At 50.7% G+C, this 11144-nt stretch overlaps 1 protein-coding gene across 1 annotated transcript; it reads left to right on the top strand.

Moving 5' to 3' along the window:
* Nucleotides 1–256: 256 nt before the first annotated feature.
* Nucleotides 257–9195, top strand: CCDC115 (coiled-coil domain containing 115). Its single transcript, XM_038747875.1, has 5 exons — nt 257–461; nt 5994–6097; nt 6426–6538; nt 8202–8387; nt 8631–9195. The coding sequence occupies exons 1-5, from the start codon at nt 333–335 to the stop codon at nt 8753–8755; spliced, it is 657 nt and encodes a 218-aa protein (XP_038603803.1). The 5' UTR covers nt 257–332; the 3' UTR covers nt 8756–9195.
* Nucleotides 9196–11144: the final 1949 nt, after the last annotated feature.

Raw genomic sequence — 11144 nt, 5'->3', positions numbered from 1 at the left:
GCGCGCCGGCCGGCCTCCTATTGGCTGAGCCCTCCCGAGCGCAGCCTATAGGAGCCCGCCATTCTGATGAGCCGGGGGTTCCCGCCCCTTCGCCCGCGGTCAACGCGGCGACCAATCGGGAGCAAGGAAGGGCAGTGACGACGGCCAATGAGAAGCCTAGGGCCGCTTCCCGCCCATCCTGTTTCCTTTGGAGGCCGCTGATTGGAGGAGAGAGACAGGGGGGTCGAGGAGCGGCCGTGGGCTGCGGGGATTGATCGGGGCCGATCCGGATCGATCGGATCCGCCTCCATCGGATCGATCGGCCCCCGCCGGATCGATCGGCCCCCCGCGGGATGGCGGGAGAGGAGGAGCGGCGGCTGCGGAGCGTGTGCGAGGAGCTGGACCGGCTCTTGTTACGGTTGCTGGGGCAACTGGAGGACCTCCAAGCCAAGAGGGCTGCCTTCAACGGGCTGGTCGAGCAGGTGGGCTGAAGGGAGAGACGCGCCCCCCACCCCCTTTCATTCATTCATTCATTCATCCATTCAGTCAATCAATCAATCATATTTATTGAGCGCTTACTGTGTGCAGAGCACTATACTAAGCGCTTGGGAAGTCCAAGTTGGCAACATCTAGAGACGGTCCCTACCCAGCAGTGGGTTCAATCAATCAATCAAATCAATCAATCGTATTTATTGAGCGCTTACTATGTGCAGAGCACTGTACTAAGCGCTTGGCTTCACAGTCTAGAAGGGGGAGACAGACAACAAAACATAACATACTAACATAATGTACTTCCCAAGCGCTTAGTCCAGTGCTCTGCACATAGTAAGCGCTCAATAAATACGATTGATGATGGTGATGATGATAACCAAATAAATGGAACAAATAGGTACAAGTAAAATAAATGGAGTAATATATATGTACCTAGATACATATATGTAGGTAGTCCTAGGCCTAGTCTTTAGGGCCTCATTCGTTCATTCAGTCGTACTTATTGAGCGCTTACTGTGTGCAGAGCACTGGACTAAGCGCTTGGGAAGGACAAGTTGGCAACATCTAGAGACGGTCCCTACCCAACAGCGGGCTCACAGTCTGGAAGGGGGAGACAGACAACAAAACATATTAACAAAATAAATGGAATACAGGAATTCTATAGAATAAATAGAATGCAATATACAAATATAGAGTACAAGTAAAATAAATAGTGTCATAAATATGCACAAACATATATACAGGTAGTTCTAGGCCTAGTCTTTAGGGCCTCATTCATTCAATCGTATTGAGCGCTTACTGTGTGCAAAGCACTGCACTAAGCGCTTGGGAAGTCCAAGTTGGCAACATATAGAGACGGTCCCTACCCAACAGCAGGCTCAGTCTTTCCAGAGAAGACTGTGGACGCCAAACCGGGAGCGTAATCATACTGATAGCATTTATTATGTTGCCAACTTGTACTTCCCAAGCGCTTAGTACAGTGCTCTGCCCACAGTAAGGGCTCAATAAATATGATTGATGATTGATTAAGCGCTTACTATGTGCAAAGCGCTGTGCTAAGCGCTGGGGAGGTGACACGGTGATCAGGTTGTCCCACAGTGGGGGCTCACAGTCTTCATCCCCATTTTCCAGATGAGGGAACTGAGGCCCAGAGAATAATAATGATGATAGCGTTTATTAAGCGCTTACTATGTGCTAAGCGCTGAGGAGGTGACAAAGTGATCAGGTTGTCCCACAGTGGGGGCTCCCAGTCTTCATCCCCGTTTTCCAGATGAGGGAACTGAGGCCCAGAGAATAATAATGATGATAGCGTTTATTAAGCGCTTACTATGTGCAAAGCGCTGTTCTAAGCACTGGGGAGGTGACAAGGTGATCAGGTTGTCCCACGCGGGGGCTCACAGTCTTCATCCCCATTTTCCAGATGAGGGAACTGAGGCCTAGAGAATAATAATAATGATAGCATTTATTAAGTGCTTACTATGTGCAAAGCGCTGTTCTAAGCGCTGGGGAGGTGACAAGGTGATCAGATTGCCCCATGCGGGGGCTCACAGTCTTCATCCCCATTTTACAGATGAGGGAACTGAGGCCCAGAGAATAGTCATAATGATAGCATTTATTAAGCACTTACTATGTGCAAAGCGCTGTTCTAAGTGCTGGGGAGGTTACACGGTGATCAGATTGTCCCATGCAGGGCTCACAGCCTTCATCCCCATTTTCCAGATGAGGCCTGGAGAAGTGAAGTGACTTGCCCAAAGTCACCCAGCTGACAAGTGGCAGAGCCAGGATTTGAACCCATGACCTCCGACACCCAAGCCCGGGCTCTTTCCACCAAGCCACGCTGTAATTAATAAATACTTAATAATTAAATAAATAATTGGGAAGCAGCGTGTCTCGGAGGAAAGAGCACAGGCTTGGGAGTCAGAGGTCATGGGTTCAAATCCCGGCTCTGCCACTTGTCAGCGGTGTGACTTTGGGCAGGTCACTTCTCTGTGTCTCAGTGACCTCATCTGCGAAATGGGGATGAAGACTGGGAGCCCCACGTGGGACCACCTGATCACCTTGTATCCTCCCCAGCGCTTAGAACAGTGCTTCATTCATTCATTCAATCGTATTTATTGAGCACTTACTGTGTGCAGAGCACTGGACTAGGCGCTTGGGAAGTCCAAGTCGGCAACATAGAGAGACGGTCCCTACCCAACAACGGGCTCACAGTCTAGAAGGAGGAGACAGGCATCAAAGCAAAACATGTGGAGAGGTGTCAAGTCGTCAGAACAAATAGAATTAAAGCTAAATGCACATCATTAACAAAATAAAGAGAATAGTAAATACGTACAAGTAAAATAAATGGTGTAATAAATCTGTACAAACATATATACAGGTGCTGTGGGGAGGGGAAGGAGGTAAGGTTGGGGGGTGGGGATGGGGAGGAGGAGAGGAAAAAGGGGGCTCAGTCTGGGAAGGCCTTTTGGAGGAGGTGAGCCCTCAGTAGGAGCTTTCAGTGCTTGGCATGTAGTAAGCGCTTAATAAATGCCGTCATTATTATTATTATTATATAGCTCTGATTCTATTTGTTCTGACGGTTTTGACACCCGTCTACTTGTTTTGTTGTCTGTCTCCCCCTTCTAGACCGTGAGCCCGTTGTTGGGTAGGGACCGTCTCTCTATGTTGCTGACTTGTACTTCCCATTCATTCATCCAATCGTATTTATTGAGCGCTGACTGTGTGCAGAGCGCTGTATTAAGCGCTTGGGAAGTATGAGTCGGCAACACAGATAGACAGTCCCTACCCAACAATCAATCAATCAGTCAGTCAATTGTATTTATTGAGCGCTTACTGTGTGCAGAGTACTGTACTAAGAGCTTGGGAAGTACAAGTTGGCAACATATAGGGGTAGTCCCTACCCAACAGTGGGCTCACAGTCTAAAAGAAGCGCTGCACACAGCGCTCAATAAATACGACTGAACGAATGAATGAGTAATTGTGGTATTTGTTAAGCGCGTATTGTGTGGCAGGCATTGCACTAAGCGCTGGGGTGGATACAAGCAAAGCAGGTTGGATACAGTCCCTGTCCCACATAGGGCTCACAGACTTGTTCCCCATTTTACAGATGAGGTAACTGAGGTAATTGTGGTATTTGTTAAGCGCTTATTGTGTGCCAGGCATTGTACTATGCGCTGGGGTGGATACAAGCAAATAGGGTTGGACACAGTCCCTATCCCACACAGATGAGGTACTTGTGGTATCTATAAAGTGCTTATTATATGCCAGGCATTGCACTAAGCGCTGGGGTGGATACAAGCAAAGTGGGTTGGATACAGTCCCTGTCCTGCATAGGTCTCCCAGCCTTATTCCCCATTTCACAGATGAGGTCACTGAGGCACTGAGAATAAATAAGGATGGCATTTATTTAGCGCTTACTATGTGCAAAGCACTGTTCTAAGCGCTGGGGAGGTTACAAGGTGATCAGGTTGTCCCTCATGGGGCTCACAGTCTTAATCCCCATTTTCCAGATGAGGTAACTGAGGCACACAGAAGTGAAGTGACTCGCCCAAAGTCACCCAGCTGACAACTGGCAGAGCCGGGATTTGAACCCACGACCTCTGACTCCAAAGCCCGGGCTTTTTCCACTGAGCCACGCTGCTTCTCCATAATAATAATGATGGCATTTGTTAAGCGCTTACTATGTGCAAAGCACTGTTCTGAACGCTGGGGTGGGGGATACAAGGTGATCAGGTTGTCCCATGTGGGGCTTACAGTCATCATCCCCATTTTACAGATGAGGTAACTGAGGCTCCGAGAAGTTAAGTGACTTACCCAAGGTCACACAGCAGACATGTGGCGGAGCCGGGACTCGAACCCATGACCTCTGACTCCAAAGCCCGGGCTCTTTCCACTGAGCCATGAAGTGACTTGCCTAAGGACACACAGCAGACAAGTGAGGGCCTGGGAAGTGAAGCGACTTGCCTAAGGTCACACAGCAGACAAGTGGCGGGGCCGGGATTCGAACCCATGACCTCCTGATTCCCAGGCCCGTGCTGCTTCCCCTTTAAGTGCTTACTATGTGCCAAGCACCGTCCCCTGCGCTGGGGTAGATGCAAGATCATCAAGTCCCATAAGAAGGAGGGAGAATGGGTGTTGAATCAGTCATTCATTCAGTTGTATTTATTGAATCCCCATTGAGCAGATGGGGGAATCGAGACCGAGAAGTTAAATGACTTGAACAAGGTCACAAAGTCGACAAGTGGCAGGGCCGGGATTAGTACCCAACCCTGCCTTCTAGGCCCTAGCAGGGGCGTATAGGACCACTGAGGCTGCTCCCAAAGGCAGATTCCCCTTAGTTTGGGCTCCATGCCGGCTTCTTACCCTTTGTGCACTCAGGACCCCTCGGAATGAAGCCACCGGCTTAGAAGATACTGCATCACCTGTTTTCTCACACGAGTGTAAAGCCCATAAATCTAAGAAATAGAAGTAATAATTAACGATTTATACTTCTAGAGCATGCTTATAATTCAACTCGCTGTACGGTTGCAATGCGGGTTTCCCTTCTCTAGTCCCTTCAGTTCAGCAGAGACAGAAAAGGGTTGATGTTTCTGGGATTTGATTGCCAATCTTGGCACATAGTAAGCGGGTGCCGAAATGATCATCTACCCCCTTTGCTTAGTACAGTGCTTGGAACCTGGTGTGCCCTTAACAAGTACCGTTTTAAAAAAAAGGTTGTAGAGTCGGGATTAGAACCCAGGTCCTCTGCCTCCCAGGCTCTATATGTTGCCAGCTTGTACTTCCCAAAGCGCTTAGTACAGTGCTCTGCACACAGTAAGCGCTCAATAAATACGACTGATATGATATGGGCTCAGAGTCGCCCTTGACCTGCTAGTGATGAGTCTTTTAGCCTGTGAGCCCATTGTGGGGTAGGGGCCATCTCTATATGTCGCCAACTTGTACTTCCCAAGTGCTTAGTACAGTGCTCTGCACGCAGTAAGCGCTCAATAAATACGATTGAATGAATGAATGAATGGGAAGGTGGTGTTTCTTTTCTTGTTTTTTTTTATATTATGTCATTTCATAGCAGTGTAAAAAAAATCAATTCCAGTGCCCAAGTCCATTTGTGGGTGTCAATTCTAGACTGTGAGCCCGTTGCTGGGTAGGGACCGTCTCTGTCTGTTGCCGATTTGTACCTCCCAAGCGCTAAGTACAGTGCTCTGCACACAGTAAGCGCTCAATAAATACGATTGATTGATTGATAGTAAGTGCTCAATAAATACGACTGAATGAATGAATGACTAGCAAGGATTCGCCCTTTTTCCTGGGAGCAGTGGAGTTTAAATCAGAAGAAAGCATGCTCTAGAATATCCAAATGGACTTCGAAAGCAAAACGTCTCCCTTCCCTCTGTTAGTCTCTTGAGGAGTCACAGACAAAACTCGGGAATCCTGCCCTCCAGCCCCAGCAATTTATTTATGCGTTTGCAACTCCGGGGATGTGTGTACCCCTCTGACCGTGGCTTCCCCGCCTTTCTCCTTTCCAGGGCTGGTTCTCCCTCTCTAAGGCCCGTTATGCCCTGGGCAACAAGTCAGTCTCCACTCTGCAGTATGGACATCAGATGACCCCGCTTGTCCGTGTCAGCACCGGGTGAGCCTTAGGGGATCTGTTTTCCCGAGGAGGTTGGAGGGGACCAGGAGGGTTAGCTGGTTTGGATCTCTCCCTGACCTGGGTGAAGGAAAGGCGCGGAAGCAGCGAGCCACAGAACCGTAGTGTCCGGTCTCCCGGCACTCAGTCTGGGTTCCCTGTGAATTCCCTTTATCCTGACCCACCGGCGGTCCCAGTTCCTTGGTCTAGGGAGAGCGTGCCTTGGCTAGCGTCCTCAGCCTGAGGAGGGGATGGGTTGGAAGGAGGAGGGATTCCTCTGTGTTTTTAGGGTTTGGCTAACCTGCGCTCTTCACTTCCCCCCTCTACCCAGTGTCACCGAGGATGGAGAGCAGGAGTTCCAGGTGGTGACCAGATCCTCTCCTAGTCCAGAGCCCCCGAGGATTGACCCTCCTGCTCCAGAGGAAATTGGGCCCCAGGAGCAAGGTGTGTTCCAAAGGAGACCCGGGGAAAGGCGGGGAGGGGCCCTGCCTGGGCCCGTAGGAGGAAGAACAACCAGGATGGGGGGATTGGTGAGACAGGTTCATCAATCGATAGAATTATCAAGCACCTGCTGCATGCAGGTAAATGTACTATAGTACTTTGTACTGATGTGCTAAATGTCCACTTGGAAGAGGACGGTAGAATGAGAAAATGTGATCCCTGCCTTCAAGGAGCTCTCAGCCCGGTAGAGCGCTAAAGCAATTTACAGATAGAAGGGAGAAGGAGAGGAGTCAGTGCTGCAGTGTGGGAGGGATCTGTGGGAGGGATCTCCATCTGGATGTCTGCCCGCCACCTAAAACTCAGCATGTCCAAGACTGAACTCCTTGTCTTCCCTCCCAAACCCTGTCCTCTCCCTGACTTTCCCATCACTGTTGACGGCACTACCATCCTTCCCGTCTCACAAGCCCGCAACCTTGGTGTCATCCTCGACTCCGTTCTCTCATTCACCCCTCACATCCAAGCCGTCACCAAAACCTGCCAGTCTCAGCTCCGCAACATTGCCAAGGTCCGCCCTTTCTTCTCCATCCAAACTGCTACCCTGCTCGTTCAAGCTCTCATCCTATCCCGTCTGGACTACTGCATCAGCCTTCTCTCTGATCTCCCATCCTCATGTCTCTCCCCACTTCAATCCATACTTCACGCCGCTGCCCGGATTGTCTTTGCCAGAAACGCTCTGGCATGTTACTCCCCTCCTCAAAAATCTCCAGTGGCTACCAATCAATCTGCGCATCAGGCAGAAACTGCTCACCCTGGGCTTCAAGGCTGTCCATCACCTCGCCCCCTCCTCCCTCACCTCCCTTCTCTCCTTCTCCAGCCCAGCCCACACCCTCCACTCCTCTGCCGCTAATCTCCTCACCGTTAGGCCTCATTCTCGCCTGTCCCGCCGTCGACCCCCGGCCCACGTCCTCCCCCGGGCCTGGAATGCCCTGCTCCCTCTGCCCATCCGCCAAGCTAGCTGTCTTCCTCCCTCCAAGGCCCTACTGAGAGCTCACCTCCTCCAGGAGGCCTTCCCACACTGAGCCCCTTCCTTCCTCTCCCCCCAGTCCCCCTCTCCACCCCCCGTCTTACCTCCTTCCCTTCCCCACAGCACCTGTATATATGTATATATGTTTGTACATATTTATTACTCTATTTATTTATTTATTTTACTTGTACATATCTATTCTATTTATTTTATTTTGTTAATATGTTTGGTTTGGTTCTCTGTCTCCCCCTTCTAGACTGTGAGCCCACTGTTGGGTAGGGACTGTCTCTATATGTTGCCAACTTGTACTTCCCAAGCGCTTAGTACAGTGCTCTGCACACAGTAAGCGCTCAATAAATACGATTGATTGATGGATGGATGCACCAAAGAGCTATTCTGGGTCGTGCAGTTGGTTGAGCAGGATGGGCAGCAGCGGCCAGGAATTTGGGGCAGGGGCAGCCCTGGAAACCCAACCTCTTCCCCCTCTCTAGGCTTAAGACTGGACTGACCTTTTGGTCCCTCTGGCCCTTGTTTCTCATCCTTCACCCAGCCTTGCCACTCCTCCTCCTCCCTTCCCTATCTTCCCAACTGAGGCCCACGGTCCCCCCCTCACTCTGACCCCTGTTGTTCTTTTTCCCCCAGCTCTGCGTCGGCGCAAGGGGCGACCGGAGGGAACGGCCCCTCCTGCGGCCACAACCCCCCCATCTAGTCCGAAGGCTCCCGGGCCCCAGGAGTCCAGGAAGTCTGCTCCCTGCCAGGACCCTCTGACCTGGTTTGGGATTCTGGTACCTCAGAGTCTGCGCCAGGCTCAGAGCAGCTTCAGGGAAGGTGAGAGACACGAAAGCTGAGCGGGGTGACCATCTGCCCTAGAAGGACGGGGGCATCGCGGCTCTAGCTGGGAGGAGGGAGGTCGAGGCCCTGGACCTCCTCTGATGGGGAGGGGAGGAGGGCAGACCAACGGGCCAGACCGCCCACCTGTTAGCACGGTGTTGGGATTAGGGGAATCAGCTATCCCCGGGGCTCTTCCAATGGCTTCTGATTCCCTACCCACTGTGCTCTCTCTCCCCATAGGAATCCTGCTGGCCGGGGAGATCGCCACCCTGCAGAACAGCATCGAGAAGGGCCGAGCCCGCATCCGCACCCTACACCAGGAGAAGAAGCAGTTGCGGGGCGCGCTGACATCTAAAAGCCCCTGAAAACTTTGCCAGAGGATCCGGGAGGCGGGGAAGGGGCCAGACTGGGAACTCTGTACGGCCTGAGCCTCCCGAGCCATCCCTCCCACCTCACTAAACACAGATAATAACAATAATAATAATAATAATAATGATGGCATTTGTTAAGCTTTACTATGTGCAAAGCACTGTTCTACAGATGTTCCCTGAATCCTGCCTGCCTGTACCTGACTCAGCTCGCCGGCCGGCCTGGGTATAAGGGGAGCTGGGGGCCCTTAGGTAAAGGAGGAAGCCTCAGTTCTGGCCCTTGTTCGCACAGTTTCAGCCTTCCTTCCTTCCTTCTTTCCCCCTGACAGGAAGTATCGCCACCATCTCGCCCCTCCCACTTCTCACCTGACGGAATAATAATAATGATGGTATTTGTTAAGTGCTTACTCTGTGCAAAGCACTGTTCTAAGTGCTGGGGAGGTTAAAAGGTGATCAGGTCCCATGGGGGGCTCACAGTTTTAATCCCCATTTTACAGATGAGGTAACTGAGGCCCAGAGAAGTGAACTGACTTGCCCAAAGTCACACAGCTTGACAGTTGGCGGAGCTGGGATTGGAACCCATGACCTCTGACTCCAAAGCTCGGGCTCTTTCCACTGAGCCACGCTGTTTCTCTTAAGTGGGGCCTGGGCCACCTTTGGGCTGAGGGATGGAAAAGGGAGAGTTACTCAACACGGAACAGACCTATTTGAGGCTCTTAATAATAATAATAATAATAATGGCATTTGTTAAACACTTACTATGTGCAAAGCACTGTTCTAAGTGCTGGGGGGGATACAGTGTGATCAAGTTGTCCCACATGGGGCTCACAGTCCTAATCCCCATTTTTACAGATGAGGTAACTGAGGCTCAGAGAAGTCACACAGGTCACACAGCAGACTTGTGGTGGAGCCGGGATTCGAACCCATGACCTCTGACTCCAAAGCCCGGGCTCTTTCCACTGAGCCACGCTGCTTCTCCTAAGTGGGGTCTGGGCCTGGGCCACCTTTGGGCTGAGGGATGGAAAAGGGAGAGCTACTCAACACGGAGCAGACCTATTTGAGGCTCTTAAGGCGAAGAGGCAGGCACGTAGGTGTCAGAACACAGAGATGAAGAGTAAATGAGCTACCATCATCATCATCATCGTTACCATTTATTAAGTGCCTGCTGTGTGCAGAGCACCGTACGTAGAAATACTGATGGCACGCTCACTGGATGCTGATTCTCCCCCTTTTAGACTGTGAGCCCACTGTTGGGTAGGGACTGTCTCTATGTGTTGCCAATTTGTACTTCCCAAGCGCTTAGTACAGTGCTCTGCACATAGTAAGCGCTCAATAAATACGATTGATGATGATGATGATGATGTTGTAGGGCCGTCCCCTACTTTGCTCTGCACATAGTAAGCGCTCAATAAATATGATTGATTGATTTGGGCATTTGGTGGTGTATTCGTGCCCTCCCCTTTTCCCCCTCCTGTCACTATTGCAGGTGCAAGTCCAGTTAGCTGAACTCCAAATGTCTCTATATGTTGCCAACTTGTACTTCCCAAGCGCTTAGTACAGTGCTCTGCACACAGTAAGCGCTCAATAAATACGATTGATTGATTGAATCAAAGAGACCCGAGCTGGTGACGGCAGTCTTCTGGAGCTAGTGAACGGGCCTAAGTGACTTGCAAACACTTGTCTGCCCTAAGCTGTTTGCAGAGCGAGGCCTGGAGTTAAAACCGAGAGGACGCGCTCAGGAAGGGACATTATCATCATCATCAATCGTATTTATTGAGCGCTTACTATGTGCAGAGCACTGTACTAAGCGCTTGGGAAGTACAAATTGGCAACATCTAGAGACAGTCCCTACCCAACAGTGGGCTCACAGTCTGAAAGGGGGAGACAGAGAACAAAACCAAACATACTAATAAAATAAATAGAATAGATATGTACAAATAAAATGAATAAATAAATAGAGTAAAAAATATGTACAAACATATATACATATATAACTTTGGGACAGGCAGGTCACAGCAACCTAAAATAAAAGTACCCGTACGGTTCCGGATCTTACGAGGTTGGCGGTTTGGTGGGACACAAGCTGACACAAATTGCACACAGGCAACAGGTGCGTGAAGCGTGGCTCGGTGGAAAGGGGTCATGGGTTCGAATGCCGGCTCCGCCACATGTCTGCTGTGTGACCTTGGGCAAGTCACTTCTCGGAGCCTCAGTCCCCTCATCTGTAAAATGGGGGGTGAAGACTGTGAGCCCCACGTGGGACAACCTGATCACCTTGTGTCCCCGCCCCCAGCGCTTAGAACAGTGCTTTACACATAGTAAGCGCTTAACTTACTTAGCTTACTTAGAGAAGCAGCGTGGCTCAGTGGTGAAGAGCCCGGGCTTT

The sequence above is a fragment of the Tachyglossus aculeatus genome, chromosome 6 (assembly GCF_015852505.1).
Source record: "Tachyglossus aculeatus isolate mTacAcu1 chromosome 6, mTacAcu1.pri, whole genome shotgun sequence".
Lineage (NCBI taxonomy): Eukaryota > Metazoa > Chordata > Mammalia > Monotremata > Tachyglossidae > Tachyglossus > Tachyglossus aculeatus.
This window is presented reverse-complemented; position numbering and strand designations above follow the sequence as displayed.

Bases quoted from the DNA above. Each gene is read 5' to 3' on its own strand.
- CCDC115 (XM_038747875.1), top strand. From the start codon at position 333: ATGGCGGGAGAGGAGGAGCGGCGGCTGCGGAGCGTGTGCGAGGAGCTG. The intron at 462-5,993 runs GTGGGCTGAAGG...TCTCCTTTCCAG, and splicing joins TCAACGGGCTGGTCGAGCAG to GGCTGGTTCTCCCTCTCTAA. The intron at 6,539-8,201 runs GTGTGTTCCAAA...TTTTTCCCCCAG, and splicing joins AATTGGGCCCCAGGAGCAAG to CTCTGCGTCGGCGCAAGGGG.